General features: G+C 44.9%; 1 protein-coding gene across 7 annotated transcripts in view; it reads right to left on the minus strand.

The window, feature by feature from the left end:
- Nucleotides 1–18,790, minus strand: part of LOC140469070 (uveal autoantigen with coiled-coil domains and ankyrin repeats protein-like) — a 169,377-nt gene that overhangs the window by 80,772 nt on the left and 69,815 nt on the right. For 5 of the 7 annotated variants that reach the window (XM_072565321.1, XM_072565323.1, XM_072565317.1 and 2 more), the window contains exon 2: nucleotides 8,519–8,652. In XM_072565321.1, the coding sequence (XP_072421422.1) occupies nucleotides 8,519–8,652 (134 nt within the window). The remainder of the gene's footprint in view (nucleotides 1–8,518; nucleotides 8,653–18,790) is intronic. The other 2 variants (XM_072565318.1, XM_072565320.1) reach the window with 1 other exon arrangement.

Raw genomic sequence — 18,790 nt, forward strand, 5'->3', positions numbered from 1 at the left:
AGCATTACAGCTGTGTTGAGGGAGGATATTCCTGGAAATACATCCAGGGAGCTTTGAGTGGAACAGAGAAGAAAGGGATGATCACCTTATTGGGATTGTATTATAGACCCCCCAATAGTCAGAGGGAAATTGAGAAACAAACATGTAAGGAGATCTCAGCTATCTGTAAGAATAATAGGGTAGTTATGGTAGGGGATTTTAACTTTCCAAACATCGACTGGGACTGCCATAGTGTTAAAGGGTTTAGATGGAGAGGAATTTGTTAAGTGCGTACAAGGCAATTTTCTGATTCAGTATGTGGATGTACCTACTAGAGAAGCTGCAAAACTAGACCTACTCTTGGGAAATAAGGCAGGGCAGGTGACTGAGGTGTCAGTGGGAGAGCACTTTGGGGCCAGCGACCATAATTCTATTAGATTTTAAAAAGTGATGGAAAAGGATAGACCAGATCTAAAAGTTGAAGTTCTAAATTGCAGAAAGGCCAATTTTGACAGTATCAGGCAAGAACTTTTGAAAGCTAATTGGGGGTAGATGTTTGCAGGTAAAGGGACGGCTGGAAAATGGGAAGCTTTCAGAAATGTGATAATAAGAATCCAGAGACAGTATATTCCTGTTAGGGTGAAAGGGAAGGCTGGTGGGTATAGGGAATACGGGATGACTAAAGAAATTGAGGGTTTGGTTAAGAAAAAGAAGGAAGCATATGTCAGGTATAGACAGGATAGATCGAGAGAATCCTCAGACGAGTATAAAGAAAGTAGGAGTACACTTAAGAGGGAAATCAGGAGGGCAAAAAGAGGACATGAGATAGCTTTGGTAAATAGAATTAAGGATAATCCAAAGAGTTTTTACAAACACATTAAGAACAAAAAAGGTAACTAGGGAGAGAATAGGGCCCCTCAAAGATCAGCAAGGTGGCCTTTGTGTGGAGCCACAGAAAATGGGAGATACTAAATGAATATTTTGCATCAGTATTTACTGTGGAAAAGGATATGGAAGATATAGACTGTAGGGAAACAGGTGGTGACATCTTGCAAAATTCCCAGATTACATAGGAGGAAGTGCTGGATGTCTTGAAACAGGTAAAGGTGGATAAATCCCCAGGACCTAGATCAGGTGTACCCGAGAACTCTGTGGGAAGCTAGAGAAGTGATTGCTGGGCCTCTTGCTGAGATATTTGTATCATCAATAGTCACAGGTGAGGTGCCGGAAGACTGGAGGTTGGCTAACGTGGTGCCACTGTTTAAGAAGGGCAGTAAGGACAAGCCAGGGAACTATAGACCGGTGAGCCTGACTTCAGTGGTGGGCAAGTTGTTGGAGGGAATCCTGAGGGACAGGATGTACATGTATTTGGAAAGGCAAGGACTGATTCGGGATAGTCAACATGGCTTTGTGCGTGGGAAATCATGTCTCACAAACTTGATTGAGTTTTTTGAAGTAACAGAGAAGATTGATGAGGGCAGAGCAGTAGATGTGATCTATATGGACTTCAGTAAGGCGTTTGACAAGGTTCCCCAGGGGAGACTGATTAGCAAGGTTAGATCTCATGGAATACAGGGAGAACTAGCCATTTGGACACAGAACTGGCTCAAAAAGTAGAAGACAGAGGGTTGTTTTTCAGACTGGAGGCCTGTGACCAGTGGAGTGCCACAAGGATCGGTGCTGGGTCCTCTACTTTTTGTTATTTACATAAGCTATTTGGATGCAAGCATAAGAGGTGTAGTTAGCAAGTTTGCAGATGACACCAAAATTGGAGGTGTAGTGGACAGTGAAGAGGGTTACCTCAGATTCCAATAGGATCTTGATCAAATGGGCCAATGGGCTGAGAAGTGGCAGATGGAGTTTAATTCAGATAAATGCGAGGTGCTCCATTTTCGGAAAGCAAATCTTAGCAGGACATCTACATTTAATGGTAAGGTCCTAGGGAGTGTTGCTGCACAAAGAGACCTTGGAGTGTAGGTTCATAGCTCCTTGAAAGTGGAGTCGCAGGTAGATAGGATAGTGAAGAAAGCATTTGGTATGCTTTCCTTTATTGGTCAGAGTATTGAGTACAGGAGTTGGGAGGTCATGTTGCGGCTGTACAGGACATTGGTTAGGCCACTGTTGGAATATTGCGTGCAATTCTGGTCTCCTTCCTATCGGAAATATGTTGTGAAACTTGAAAGTGCTCAGAAAAGGTTTACAAGGATGTTGCCAGGGTTGGAGGGTTTGAGTTACAGGGAGAGGCTGAACAGGCTGGAGCTGTCTTCCCTGGAGCGTCGGAGGCTGAGGGATGACCTTATAGAGGTTGACAAATTATGAGGGGCATGGATAGGATAAATAGGCAAAATCTTTTGCCTGGGGTTGGGGAGTCCAGAACTAGAGGACATAGTTTAGGGTGAGAGGGGAAAGATATAAAAGAGACCTAAGGGCAACTTTTTCACACAAGAGGGTGGTACGGGTATGGAATGAGCTGCCAGAGAAACTGGTGGAGGCTGGTACAATTGCAACATTTAAAAGGCATTTGGATGGGTATATGAATAGGAAGGGTTTGGAGGGATATGGGCCGGGTCCTGGCAGGTGGGACTAGATTGGGTTGGAATATCTGGTCGGCATGGATGAGTTGGACCGAAAGGTCTGTTTCCATGATGTACATCTCTATGACTCTATGCATAGGTTAGATGGATTGAGCATGTTAAATTGCCTAGGGATGTTTAAACTAGGTGGATTAACCATCAGAAAAGCAGGGTTACAAGGACACGAGGGAGGGCTGGAATTGCAATGTTCTTTGGAGGGTTGGTGCAGACCCTGATGGGATAAATAGCCTCTTTCTGCACTGTAGAGATTCTATGAATTAACAGTAGATCAGTTGTTACATTTTAAACTTAAGATCAAGAATCTTTTGTTAACCAAATGGTGGCAGGGATGCAGGGCAAAGTTGGGTGTGGAGAATTGGGGCATAGTTCTGCCATTCAATCAGATCACGGTACAAGAGGGCCTGGATGCCAATTAGTCTCTTCCTGTCCCAATTCTTCTCCATGGTGGTTCATTGCTGTGACATACCTGTCATGTCTTCCCATTGCCACCTGGCCCAATACAGTCCACTAACCTTGATGCAAAACCTCTTCCCATTTACCAGGTTTGCAATGGAAACACTGCAATGAGTTACTCTGGCAGTGGGCTGCTCATGCCCCTTACAATCACCATGTCAGAGGCTGCCAGGTAGGCAGGCAACAGGGAGAACACCCACAGAATCATCTGTACACCCCCTCCGCCATCTGTCAGTGGGGCTGGCCATGTTCTGCTCTGGTCATCACCCTATGCGTCATACACTGGAGGCTCAAGGAACAAATTCAGAGCAGGAGGAGGCCAATCAGCCCATCTAACCTATGCCACTTCATTAAGAGCATGGCTGATCCACTTCCTCCATATTCCCACCTGCCCCAATAATCTACTGTCCTCTTTTCTTTATCAAAATTTACATAGTTCTGTTTTGAAAATGTTCAGACACTGTTTCCATTGCGTTTTGGAGGAAGAGAGTTCCAAAGTCTCTCAACCCTCTGGAAAAAAAACATTCATTCGTCTTCAGAGTAACCGCTCAGTTTTAAGAAAAGTGATCCTCTAGTTCTCTATTCTTCCCCCAAGAACAAACTTGCTTTCTACATGCTCCCTATCAAGATCCCTCAGGATTGTATGTCAATCAAGTCACCTCTTATTGGTCTGAACTCCAGTGGTCGCAAGCCGTGGAATTCTGCAGTTGTTCTCCATTTCATAATACTCTGATTATACCCCACAGCAAGTTGGATGATCAATAATAAAATGAACCATGCCTTTGTTACTTTCAGTCTTGGCTCCTCCATTATCCTTTAGTTTGAACTCATGCAAACTCTACTCAGTCCATCCTAACTCACTCTATGCCCTGTTCACCTACTGCTCAGAGACCTACATTGGCATCCACTCAAGAAACACTGCAATTTAAAAATGGTCATCCTCGCTTTCTGCCCACAATCATGGCCATTCCTATCGTCAATGTCCTCTAGCCGACAACTTTGAGATATGTGCATTTGTCCAAGTCCAGTATCTTATTCAATTTAAGCCATTGCACAATTGCTAGCGATGCTTTCAGCTGCCTGAAAGCTAAACTCTGGAAATCTCTTTTCAAACCTTTCAGCCTCAACATCGCTCGCCTCTTTCGAGATGCTGCGTAAAATTTAAATCTTTGATCAAGTTTTTGGTCAACTGACTCAGAACCACCTTCCTGTTTGATTTGATAATGTTCCTGTGAAATGCTTTGGGGAATTGTATTGTATCAAAAAGGTGGTATGCAAGCAAACGTTGTTGTAATAGAGCAAGGTTTACACTTTACCCAAACTGGACACAGATTCTCTTTTTGAGGGAGTCACTGGCCAGGCCAACATTTATTGCCCATCCCTAATTGCCCAGAGGGCAGCTACGAGTGAACCCCATTGCTGTGGGTCTGGAGTCACATGTAGGCCAGACCAGGTAAAGATGGCAGATATCATTAGTGAACCAGATAGGGTTTTTCCAACAATCACAATGGATTCCCGGTTATCATTAGATTCTTAGTTTCAGATTTTACTGAGTTCAAATTACACCCTCTGCCATGGCGGGATTCGAACCCGGGTCCCCAGAGCATTACCTGAGTCTCTGGATTTAAACAGTCTAGCAATAATGCCACTAGGCCATTGCCCTCCCCAGTTTAGGCAGCACTCCATGTCCTTCTCATCACAAAAAGGTCCTTGAAAACCGTTACAGAGAATTAGTCAGTGGCACAGAATTAATGACTTATCATCGTCAGACTTAATAGCTTTCTTCCATTCCTAAGAATTTTTGTGCTCCAATTCAATTCATCATTTGTGATCTTTCCCGGCTGGGAAACAGTGACTAGTGCTTCACAGAACAGCATATGTGGCTCTGGAACCCAGTCTCACAAGAAACAATCAATCAATCTACTGACAAATTAGGATTAAGCTGATGTAAAATTGTTCTTGATATTGTGCAGTATGAGCAAACATTGGATGAAACACGCAAGAGGTTTGGTGTAATTGCAGCTTTGATTGAAACACACAGAGTTGGAAGGTTCGAGAGCAGGAATGTGATCACAAATTTTTCCAGATGACCAGTTGCTGACCTTAGCCAGGCCATTATGTTTCAAATTGTCCTTATTGCTGAATACGCAGTCACACAGACAATGAACAGATAAATCCAAGCCAACCATCCTCCCTTTAATGAGAGGGAGGGATGGGGAGAAAGGGCATGGTCAAGAGGGAAGAGAGAAAACATGTGTAGGGTGAACACAGCTACAAGTTTTGAAAAGATAGAAGACCCTAATATAAGATACATATTCACAAGTCTCCTAATTTAACAAGCAGCAAAAGAAATGTGCACACACAGGATACTACAACATGCAGTTTCTGCAGTTCTACAAGTATACAAACCAAACTCCAGAACACAGTTTATGAAGTAGTAAGATCTTGGCTGCCAATGAAACAGATCTGTATGGAAACTGAAATTCAATACATTCTGAATTTGAACTGGGACGCTATGGGAAGCTAGAGAAGAAATTATGGGATCTGTAGCAGTGATATTTGTCTCATCAATAGCCACGAGTTAGATGCCAGAAGTCTGGCTAATGCTGTGTTATTATTTAAGAAAGGCTGTAAAGAAAAGCCAACGATCTACAGACCGGTGAGCCTGACATGGTAGGTAAGCTGTTGGAAAGGATTCTGAGAGACAGGACTTACATGCATTTGGAAAGGCAAGGACTAATGGGGGATAGTCAGCAAGGCTTAAAGAGACACGATTTCCTATGCATAAACTTGAAGGAGTGACCAAGAGGACAGATGAAGGCAGAGCAGTAGACATTGTTGACATAGGCTTCAACAAAGCATTCAACAAGTCACTGCATGGTAGAGTGTTGAGTAAGGTTAAATCACATAGGATCCAGGGAGAGCTAGCTAATTGGATACAAAACTGGATTGATGGTTAGAGACAGGGTGGTGACAGAGGGTTTCTGTTCAGACTAGAGGCTGATGACCAGCAGTGTGCTGCAAGGATAATTAGTCACACAGTCAGAGATGTACAGCACAGAAACAGACCCTTCAGTCCAACTTGCCCATGCTGACCAGATATCCTGAATTAATTAATTAATCTAGCCCATTTGCCAGCATGTAGCCCATATCCCAACAAAACCCTTTCCTATTCATAAACCCATGCAGATGCCTTTTAAATATTGTAACTGTACCAGGCTCCACCACTTCCTCTGGCAGTTCATTCCATACACGTACTACCCTCTGTGTGAAAAAGTTGCCCCTCAGGTCCTTTTACCCTGTATATCTTTTCCCTTAAACCTATGCCCTCTAGATTTGGACTTCCCCATCCAAAAGACCTTGGTTATTCACACTATCAATGCCCCTCGTGATTTTATAAATCTCTATAAGGTTACCCTCAGCTTCTAATGCTCCAGGGAAAACAGCCCCAGCCTATTTTGCCTCTCGCTATAACTCAAATCCTCCAACCCTGGCAACTTCTTTGTAAATCTTTCCTGCATCCTTTCTAGGTTCACAACATATTTCCCATTGCAGGGAGAGCAGTACTAAATACAGTATTCCAACAGTAATCTCTGTGGTTGTTCATTTTTAGAAACAATTTAGATGAGAATGTAGGAGGCACAGTCAGTAAGTTTGCAGAGGTGGTGATGCAGTGGATAGTGAAGGTGACTAAAAGTACAATGAGACCTTGACCAACTGGGCCAATAGGCCAAGGAGTGGCAGATGGAAGTTTAATTTATATAAGTGTGAGGTGTTGCAAATTACTAAGGTAAGCCAGAGCAGGACTTAGAGTTAATAGTGGGGTTCTGGGGAGTATTGTTGAACAGAGATATCAAGGGGTGCAAGTACATTGTTCCTTGGAAGTGGTGTTATGGGTGAAGAAAGCATTTGGCACGCTTGCCTTCAGAGGTCAGAGCACTGAGTACAGGAGTTGGGACATCATGTTATGGCTGTACAAGACATTGGTAAGGCCATATTTGGAGCACTGCATACCATTCTGGTTGACCTGCTATAGGAAGGATGCTATTAAATTGGAAAGGGTACAAAAAAGATTTACAAGCATGTTACTGAGACTGGAAGGTTTTAATTATAAGGAGAGACTGGATAGGCTGGGACTTTTTTCCCTGGAGCATCAAAGGCCATGGGGGTGACCTTATCGAGGTTTAGAAAATCACGAGGGACAGATGAGTAACCAAGATCTTTGCCCCAGGGTAGGGGAGTCCAAAATTAAAGGGCATAGATTCAAGGGGAGAGGGAAAAGATTTATAAATGACTTGGATGAGAAAGTGAAAGGGTGACTTAGTAAGTTTACCAATGACTCAAAGGTTGGTGGAATTGTGAATAGTGTGGAGGGCTGTTGTAGGTTACAAAGGGACATTGGCAGGATGCAGAATTGGGCTGAGAAGTGGTAGATGGAGTTCAACCTGGAAAAGTGTGATGTCATTCACTTTGGAAGGTTGAATTAGAATGCAGAATACAGGGTTGACAGCAGGATTCTTGGCAGTACAGAGGAACACAGCCATCTTGGGGTCCATGTCTACTGATCCCTCAAAATTGCCACCCAAGTTGGTAGAGTTGTTACGAAGACATATGGTGCGTTGGCTTTCATTAGCGGGGGATTGAGTTTAAGAGCCACAAGGTTATGCTGCAGCTCTAGAGTCCTGGTTAGCCCACACTTGGAATATTGTGTTCAGTTCTGGTAGCCCCATTATAAGAAAAATGTGGAAGCTTTAGCGAGGGTGCAAAGGAGATTTACCAGGACGTTATCTGGACTGGAGGGCATATCTTATGAAGAAAGGTTGAGGAAGCTAGGGCTTTTCTCATTGGAGCGAAGGAGGTTGGGAAGCGACTTGATAGAGGTGCACAAGATGACGAGAGACGTAAAGTGGATAGCCAGAGACTTTTTCCCAGGGGGGAAATGGCTATCATGAGGGGGCATAACTTTAAAGTGATTGGAGGAAGGTTTAGAGGAGAGGTCATAGGCAGATTCTTTAAACAGTGTGGGGTGGGTGCGTGGAATGCACTGCCAGCAGTGGTAGTAGAGGGACATTGAAGCGACTCTTGGATAAGCACATGGATGATATTACAATGAAGGGTATGTCGGTTAGTCTGATCTTAGAGTAGGATAAAAGGTCGGCACAACATTAAGGGCCAAATGGCCTGTACTGTGCCGTTCTATGTTCTATGTTCTATTTATAAGGGATCTGAAGGGCAACGTTTTCATGCAGAGGGTGGTACATGTATGGAATGAGCTGCCAGAAGAAATGGTAGAGGTGGGTACAGCTACAACATTTAAAAAGGCACCTGGATGGGGATCTGAATAAGAAGGGTTTAAGAGGGTTATAGGTCAAATGCTGGCAAATGGGACAATTTCAGGAAACCTGGTCAGCATGGACAAGTTGGGCCAAGGGGTTTATTTCCGTGCTATATGACTCCACATGCTGGAGCGACGCTTTTCAGTGGGTACTTACGCTGATCGGCCTTCCACATCCAACTTGGTGCAGACTATTCCTCTTTTGGCAAGAAGAGATGTAACTTTATCCGCATCTCCCTTCTCCACTGCCTTCATCAACCGATCATCATATTTGCTCCAATCTGATGTCTGCTTTAAAAACAAGAATATTGCATTAAATAGCTGATACAGTGATGGATCTGTAACATCTCAGTTTGATGATGAAACATGGGGTATATCTATCCCACATACCGGAGCTTCCCTTGCATGCTAATTTCAAGCTGGATATCAGCACCTGTTTCCTCCAGTCTTAGCCGGAATCTGACGTGTGCGAGAATTAATAGCTCATCATTACACGCAACCACTCAACAAGATAGAAAGACACACTGGCAACAGATGGACTCTTGTACAAATACAGTCCAGATGACCAAATGACATTCGCACAGCTCAACTGTCCCAGTCATCCCAGCTTCTCTTTCCCTCAGTTCCCTTCGATGCTCCTTCCCAGCACACTGTTGCATGCACTTCTCACTAAATTAACCAAATATCTGGACCCAAATGACCAGCTGTGAAGCCTGAACAACTGCACGTGTCTTTCAAAGCAGCACTGACAGATGTGACACACCAGGACCAGGCACGGTCTATGATACAATCAAAATAGACATGTAGCCCAAATGGCTGATGCCCGAGTTTTCACTGCTCACAGGCCTCATCTCACGTATCACAGACTGCCTACAGTGGGGAAGCAAGCGATTCGGCCCATCAAGTCCAAACCAACCCTGCAAACATCATCCCACTCAGACCCACCCCTCTAACCTATCCCCATACCCCTGCATTCCCTATGGCTAATCCACCTAACTTGAACATCCCTGAACACCATGGGTAATTTAGCATGGCCAATCCACCTGAACCTGCACATCTTTAGAATGTGGGAAGAAACCAGAGCACCCAGAGGAAACCTATGCAGACACAGGGAGAATGTGCAAACTCCACAGAGACAGTCACCCAGTCGTCCATGCTGACCAGATTTCCAGAAATTCCTGATTGAACCAGGGTCCCTGGTGATGTGACGCAGCAGTGCTAACCACTGAGCCACTCCTATACGTTCTCCTGTTGCTTTCTTCCTTAAGCACATATGCTCTCCACCTTAAATACTATTTAAAGGAAAATGTTCCTGTTGAGAGTGCACGTACAGACTCCTTCAAGCCTGAAGCGATATTGTGCGTAGGAGGACAACCAGCTTTCTGGTCAAATTAGGAGCATCTCAAAGTTCTAATAGCTTGACTGAGCAAAACTTGACTATTGCTTGAGAAAGTATTTTTTGTCAGAGCTTTTGTCTTACACTCATCAGAATAATTCATAAGAAATACCAAAGAAAGTAAAAGCTGTATAAAGCAGTAAAAAGAATGAAAGGAGGTCCTTTGACAAAAATAGTGTCTTTGCTCAACAATACTGAAATCTGAAGTTTATTGCACATGACCTACATTATCACAGAGACTGTTAGGAGCACTAAGTGCTCCTGGTTTGTCTCTTGCAAACTACTTCTTTACTCTCCTGTCAGGTCCCTGTGACATCATCATACTTGGTGATGCTTAGGGTACTCAGTCAAGTGTGTATACTTGCAAATCCAAGTACACGGGTTCCTGGGTAACAATTGCATGAATTGAATTTCGACCTAGAAATATTAGTGACCACACATGAACATCCCCTCTTCTATCGCAGTCAAAAAACACAAAGTGAAGAGGGAGACAGCCCAGAGGAGATGAGGACAGTTGAGGACTCTTTCTTATTTGGCTCCAAGCCCATCCTTCCCAGTGCAACTTTTGCATCTCAAATAGTAGCACACTTCTGTCAGTTCTCACATGGACATAACCACAGCACCCCAAGGACACATCGTTACCTGCGAGTTGCTCTCATTGAAAAGACCCTCCGATATAGGGTGCTGAGTTTTCAAAGAGCCCAGCCAACTTCACCTTTCTAATATTTTCACTTCACCCCACAAGGAACACTGTTATCAACACGGCCCTATCAGACGTGGAACAGACATTTCCAAACTTCCTGTAATTCACCACATTTCACCCGCATTTACATCTCACACATTTGCCATTGGGTCCGCTTTCTAGATGCTACCTCAGGACAAGTCACAATTAAACCGACGATTAGCTTTACACCAAGGACTGAGAGCACTGAATTCTGACATCACAACAACACGCACTCAATGCTCTCCTTTCTGATGAGGGATTGGACAAAAAAAAATCTACAGGAAATGCTGGAAATACTCAGCGGGTCTAACAAGATGAAACAAAAACAGAGGAGTGCATTCACCTCCAAACACTGAGCTGAACAGTTGTATTGGATTCAAGGCTGTCAACTCTACTTCAGTATATACACATACTGCCAGACCTGTTGAGTTTCTCCAACGTTTTGTCTTTATTTCTTACTTCCAGCATCCACAATAACTTGCATTTGTTCAACTTCTCTAATGTGCATTTTGTGTGTGTCCCTAAGAACACAAGAGAAAGGAACAGAAGTAGACCACTCAGCCCATCGAGTTTGCTCCACCTTTCAGGATCACGGCTGATCAGATATTCCTTATTTCCACTTTTCCTCCTAACCTGGATTCTCTTACTGATTTCTTTTTTAAAATCAGTTTGTCCATCTCAGCCATCGTTACACCCACCAACCCTCAACAGCCCTGGGTAGAGCTCGGTAGATTCACTGCTCTGAGAACAAGTCCCTGCTCATCCCAGTCATAACTGGACATCCCCTTACACTAAGATCATGTCCTCTGACCCCAATCTCTGTAAAGTTTATATTAATGCCATCACCTGTATTTTGTCTTGCATTGCACTGCATGACAATTCCCACTTACACTGCATCCTTGTTCCTGATGCCCTCAGTCTGTTGACTTGAAAATCTTCTTCTGGCTTGCAAACGTCTATATCACCTACACAACATTGTTCAGTATTTTTGTTAATGATTAGAGGTGTTAGCGAGTTTTGAGAAGATTTGTAGCTCAGGTTGAGGTTTTGGATGTAGGTTTGCTCGCTGAGTTAGAAGTTTCATTTCCAGACGTTTCATCACATTACTAGATAACATCTTCAGTGGGCCTCAGGCGAAGCACTGTTCATGATTCCTGCTTTCTATTTATATGTTTGGATTTCTTTGGGCTGGTGATGTCATCTCCTGTGGTGAAGTCACTTACTGTTCCTTTTCTCTGGGGGTCGTAGATGGGGCCTAACTATGTGTTTGTTGATAGAGTTCTGGTTGGAATGCCATGCTTCTAGGAATTCTCGTGCGTGTCTTTGTTTGACTTGTCCTAGGATGGATGTGTTGTCCCAGTCGAAGTGGTGTCCTTCCCCATCCATATGTGAGGATACTAGGGAGAGAGGGTCATGTCTTTTTGTGGCTAGTTATGTTCATGTATCCTGATGGCTAGTTTTCTGCTTGTTTGTCCTACATTGGACAAAACTAAAGGGTTCGTTTCTATGCTGTACATCTCTAGGAATCTCACATTTCAGCAAGCATCCCATTATTCCAATAACTACGCTCCTCAGTTTGGAGATTCCTCCACGAGTATGGAATGTTTTCTCAACGTGTATCCATCAAGCCCCTTCACATTCTTCTATATTTCAAGAAGAACACCTGTTATCCTTCTAAATTCTAATAAAGGCCTAACCTGTTAATAACAGAGTGTCAATGTATTGGTCAGGGGTGATACTGGTACAAATGATGATGTGGAATCAGTCTCAGCAGAAATAAGGAATCGCAAGGAAAATCCATGGGTGGGAGTCATCTGCCAGCCTCCAACCAGTTGCCTCACTGTCGGAGAAAGCAGTGAGCCACATCCTCAAATCACTGTAGTCCCCAGGATATAGCTCCATATATATATATCCAAACACTCAATGGAGTTAGAGTAGAAGTATCATGATTTTGACCCAGCAAGATTGAAAACTTAGAATCATTGAATACCTACAGCATGGAAGCAAGCCATTTGGCTCCTCAACTCCATACCAACTCTAAATCAGCATCCCACTAATTCTCTACCCTATCCCTATAACCCTGCATATTCCATGGCTAATCCACCTGGTCTGCACATCCTGCAGACTACGGGCAATTCAACATGGCCAATCCACCTAACCTGCACATCTTTGGCCTACAGGAGAAAACCAGAGCACCCGAAGGAAAACCACGCAGACACTGGGAGAATGTGCAAACTCCACACAGACAGTAACCAGAGTGTAGAATCCCTGGTGCTGTGTGGCAGCAGTGCTAACCAATAGAGTCACTCTAGAGTCACAACAAGGTGCGCTGAATGTTAGGATGAGGTGAGTGGGGTTTGGATTCAGGAGGTTGTAGGAACGGATGCACCTTGAAGTCTATGCTGAGGTAAACTGGGATATGACAGTGAATGAACTGGGGAATTGAAACAGGCCTCTAAGTTTAATCCTTGAGGGACAGGAAACCATATAGATGAACACAGTGACAGATGGAATGTAGATGCTAGCATGGCAGCAGTTCAATGTCTGTCCCATGAATCTTACAGCGATAACATATATTCTTAAATTACCTTTAAACAAAGCAATTTGGGGAGCACTGCTGCCTCACAGCACCAGGGACCTGGGATCGATTCCAGCCTCGGGTGACTGTCTGTGTGGAGTTTGCACATTCTCCCCGTGTCTGCATGGGTTTCCTCTGGGTGCTCCGGTTTCCTCCCACAGTCCAAAGATGCATAGGTCAGGTGAATTGGCCATGCTAAATTGCCCATAGTGTTAGGTGCATTAGTCAGAGGGAAATGGGTCTGGGTGGGTTACTCTTTGGAGGGTTGGTGTGGACTGGTTGGACCGAAGGGCCTGTTTCCACACTGTAGGGAATCTAATCTAAAATAAAATCTAAAACATATCCAAATACACTTTCACAGAGGAGAGCAAACAAAATCCAACATCAGAATACAGACAGACATAGGTGACCGTAGGAATTAAGGAATGTATCAAAAACGTGGGGAGCAAGCCTGAGGGTTTCAGGAGTAAATTAGCACAAAGGATATCAGGGACACGCGAAGCACAGGAACTGGAGGAACACAACAACCTGAGGGCTGCAGGGATGGAGGGCAGTCTGAGGAACAGTGCCAGAAATCCTCCAAATTCCAAAAAGTGACAATGTGTTACTTTGGGACAAAGTGTTTTTAATCAATAAGACAAGTTCAAAAGCCAATTAAAAAGTGCAACTTCACGCTGGTCATGGCTTGGAACTTTTGACAGCCATGATAATTGTTCTTTCTGCTGCTAGTTTTATTTCTCATGCCTTAAGCCTTCATTCAAAGGGATCCAAAATTATTGACTGACACTTCTCTGCTTTTGCTTTCTGTTCTGGTGACCCTTTAGTCAGTGTCTCTGGTTTCAGTCTGCTGCTGCTGCTCTGAATGCAATTCAAATCCATTTTTAAGCAGCACAAATTATTAATACCTATCTAAACCCAGCCAACAGAAATAAAAAATAATCCATCATAGGAACAGGAGACAACCATTCAACACCTTGAACATATACAGCTATTTAAAGAGTACACAGCTGATGGCAGAAAAGAGAGTCTTTCAGACTTCCACTGCCCAGTTATACGAGGGGCCTTCCAGACATCACCCCAAAATGGCCTTGCTCAAATTATAACATGTCCCCTTGTTCTGGACTCTCTCTCACCAAAGGAGATGGTTTCATCCAACCTTTCGAACCTTTTAATTATACTTTAAACAACAGCAGAGGGGGATGTGGTGGTGCAGTGGTAATGTCACTGGATTGGTAATCCAGAACCAAGATGAGGGTAGTGCTAGAAAAGTGCAACAGGTCAGGCAGCGAGGACATGCAGGTCCTAGCCTCCTCCATCGCCATTCCCTCACCACCTGACATTTGGAGGAAGAATGCCTCATCTTCCCTCTGGAATACTTCAATCCCAGGGTATCAATGTGGACTTCATAGGTTTCCTCATTTCCCCTCCCCCCCACCTTACCCCAATTCCAATCTTCCAGCTCAGCACCATCCTCATGACCTGTCCTACCTGCCAATATTCCTTCCCACCTATCCGCTCCACCCTCCTCTCCAACCTATCACCTTTATCCCCAACTCCATCCACCTACTGCACTCTTAGCTACCTTCTCCCCAGCCCCCCCCTTCCCATTTATCTCTCCACCCCCGAGGCTGCCAGCCTCATTCTTGATGAAGAGCTTTTGCCCGACATATCGATTTTCCCGCTCCTCGAATGATAGCTGACCCATTGAGCATTTCCAGCACCACTCTAATCTTGACACTGATCTCCAGCATCTGCGGTCCTCACTTCCGCCTGGTAATCTAGAACCCCAGTCTAATGATCTGGGAACAAGATAGTCAAATCCCATTATGGTATATGGCGTAACCTGAACTCAAAAATCTGGGGTAAAAAGGTAACCACAGTCAAAGGTCAGAGAAACCCATCTGGTTCACCAACTTTGGGGAAGGAAATCTGCCATCTTGACCTGGTCCGGACTAAATACGACTCCAAGCTTACAGCAACATTATTGACTCTTGATAATTCATTGGCAATTTGGGCTGGATAATCAGTTCTGGCTTAGCCAGCTACGTCCATATCCCATGAACAAAAAAAAAAGAAAATGTGTCAACAGGATCAGAGCTTTCCTCATCCAACCTTTGTCCTGTGAAGTGCTGGTGAACCAATCATTACAACAGTAATAGCCAAAAGAACTGCAGATGCTATAAATCAGAAACAAAAACAGAAATTGTTGGTAAAGCTCAGCAGGTCTGGCAACATCAGTGGAGAGAATTCAGAGTTAACATTTCGGATCGACTGATCCTTCTTCAGAAGGGCACCTGACACTTAAGTTTCTAAGCTGCAATCACGGAGACACCCAGGATTCTAAAAGAAATGCAGATTATTTCTCCTCCATCCCACTGTTATGGATTCAGTTGATATGGAATGGCTTTACAGAAACTTACTTTATAAAAACAAGCTGTGTTTCCGACTTCATCAACATGTTTTTTTTCCCCATACTTTCAGTGGATGTGGGAGTTACTGGCAACACCAGTTTCTCACCCCTTGAATGTCCTTGAATGGAATGGCTTGCTCAGCCATTTCCGATTCAACCACATTAGAGAGAGTCAGGAGTCACATGTAGGCCAGATTGGGCAAGAATGGCAGATTTCCTTCTCTAATGGACAATGAGTCAGATGGCATTTCACAATCCATGGTAGGTTCAAGGTTATCATTACTGAGGCTAATTTTCAAATCCAACTTTATCAATTAAATGCAACTTCCACCAGCTGCCCCTAGTGGGATTTGAACACATGTCCTCAAGGTTTTTTAATTTGGGCCTTTAGATCCCCAGCTGAAAATATGTTGCTGGAAAAGCGCAACAGGTCAGACAGCATCCAAGGAGCAGGAGAATCTACTTTTCAGGCATGAACCCTTCTTCAGGAATGAGGAAAGTGTGCCAAACAGGCCAAGGTAAAAGGTAGGGAGAAGGGACTTGGGGGAGGGGCGTTGGAAATGCGATAGGTAGAAAGAGGTTAAGGTGAAGGTGATAAGGTGAGGGTGATAGGCCAGAGTGGGGGTGAGGGCGGAGGGGTCAGGAAGAAAGTTGCAGGTTAGGAAGGTGGTGCTGAGTTCAAGGGTTGGGACTGAGACAAGGTGGGGGGAGGGGAAATTAGGAAACTGGAGAAATCTGAGTTCATCCCTTGTGGTTGGAGGGTTCCTAGGTGGAAGATGAGGCGCTTTTCCACCAGCCGTCGTGTTGACATGGTCTGGCGATGGAGGAGTCCAAAAACCTGCACGTCCTTGGTGGAGTGGGAGGGGGAGTTGAAGTGTTGAGCCACGGGGTGGTTGGGTTGGTTGGTCCAGGTGTCCCAGCGGTGTTCTCTGAAATGTTCTGCAAATAGTCGGCCTGTCTCCCCAATATAGAGGCAGCCACATCGGGTGCAGTAAATGATGTGTGTGGAGGTGCAGGTGAATTTGTGGTGGATATGGAAGGATCCTTTCGGGCCTTGGAGGGAAGTAAGGGGGTAGGGGTGGGTGCAAGTTTTGCATTTCTTGCAGTTGCAGGGGAAGGTGCCAGGAGTGGAGGTTTTGTTGGTGGGGGGTGTGGACCTGACAAGGGAGTCACTGAGGGAGTGGTCTTTTCGGAACGCTGATAGGGGAGGGGAGGGAAATATATCCCTGGTGGTGGGGCCCGTTTGGAGGTGGCAGAAATGACGACGGATGATACGATGTATATGGAGGTTGGTGGGGTGGTAGGTGAGGACCAGTGGGGTTCTGTCCTGGTGGCGATTGGAGGGGCGGGGCTCAAGGGCGGAGGAGCGGGAAGTGGGGGAGATGTGGTGGAGGGCATCATCGATCACGTCTGGGGGGAAATTACGGTCCTTGAAGGAGGCCATCTGGGTTGTTCAGTATTGGAACTGGTCCTCCTGGGAGCAGATGCGGCGGAGACGAAGGAATTGGGAATATGGGATGGCGTTTTTACAGGGGGCAGGGTGGGAGGAGGTGTAATCTAGGTAGCTGTGGGAGTTGGTTGGTTTATTATAAATGTCTGTGTTGATTCGGTCGCCCGAGATAGAAATGGAGAGATCTAGGAAGGAGGGGGAGAAGTCTGAGACAGTCCAGGTAAATTTGAGGTCGGGGTGGAAGGTGTTGGTAAAGTGGATGAACTGTTCAACCTCCTCTGGGAGCACGAGGCAGCGCCGATACAGTCATCGATGTAGCAGAGGAAAAAGGTGGAGGATGGTGCCAGTGTAGCTGCGGAAGATGGACTGTTCCACATATCCTATGAAGTGGCAGGCATAGCTGGGGCCCATGCGGGTGCCCATGGCTACTCCTTTGGTTTGGAGGAAGTGGGAGGATTGGAAAGAGAAGTTGTTCAGGGTGAGGACCAGTTCAGTCAGTCGAAGGAGGGTGTCAGTGGAAGGGTACTGGTTGGTACGGCAGAAAAGGAAGAAGCAGAGGTCTTTGAGTCCTTCGTGATGGGGGATGGAGGTGTACGGGGACTGGATGTCCATGGTGAAGATAAGGCATTGGGGACCGGGGAAGCGAAAATCATGGAGGAGGTGGAGGGCGTGGGTGGACAGATTCCCAGTCTAGTGATAACAACACAATACCATCACCTTCCCAATGTCCTAACTTGTGAGTGTTGCTTTAGAAATGAAATGAAAAGATTTATTTCCCATCATTTACAAATCTTCCCCCTTCTCTACTGAGGGATTTAAATCTCAGTCAGCTCAGTGTCCATGTATACCCATTGATATTCTGTACCTCAGTGACTATCAGTAGGTAATCAACTATTTACCTGAAAGGAGTAATTACTATGAATGTCCAAGATCAGGATTGGACTCAACAAAGACTCACATCAGGAACTAACAATAGACAATAGACAATAGACAATAGATGCAGGAGTAGGCCATTCAGCCCTTCGAGCCTGCACCGCCATTCAAAATGATCATGGCTGATCATTCCCAAACAGTATCCTGTTCCAGCCTTATCTCCATAACCCTTGACTCCACTATCTTTAAGAGCTCTATCCAATTCTTTCTTAAATGAATCCAGAGACTGGGCCTCCACTGCCCTCTGGGGCAGAGCATTCCACACAGCCACCACTCTCTGGGTGAAGTAGTTTCTCCTCATCTCTGTCCTAAATGGTCTACCCCGTATTTTTAAGTTGTGTCCTCTGGTTCGGCACTCCCCCATCAGCGGAAATATGTTTCCTCCTGCCAGAGTGTCCAATCCTTTCATAATCCTATACGTTCCAATCAGATCCCCTCTCAGTCTTCTAAACTCAACAAATTAACTCCCTGCCACTACGCAGACATGTGTACCAGCTCACAGACACTAAAACTCAAGGGATAATGTGACAGTGTCAGAGCGGGGAAATACATTCACTCATTTAACCCATGGGATGGTGGAGTACGTGTGTGTGCAAGTAATTCTGTGAGAAAGGGGAGATAGGGAAAGAGCGTTAAAGTTAACAAAAGGGTCTTGAGTACTCAAGAAGTGCGTCCAATAGATGTGATATGTTATACACAGAAACACAAAAATAGAAGTAAGAGTTGTCCATTCGGCGCTGCTGTGCTATTTGTTATGATCGTGGCTGATCATCCTACTCAGCAGACTGTTTCCACATCACCCCCACCCCCCACCCCCACAACCCCACATTATCCAATGCTTTCTTGAAATTATACAATGTTTTCGCCTTGACTGCCTTCTGCAGGCTCACTGCTCTCTGGATAAAGAAATTGTTGTTTTGTGTAAAATTGTTTTTTTT

The sequence above is a fragment of the Chiloscyllium punctatum genome, chromosome 48 (genome assembly GCF_047496795.1).
Source record: "Chiloscyllium punctatum isolate Juve2018m chromosome 48, sChiPun1.3, whole genome shotgun sequence".
NCBI lineage: Eukaryota > Metazoa > Chordata > Chondrichthyes > Orectolobiformes > Hemiscylliidae > Chiloscyllium > Chiloscyllium punctatum.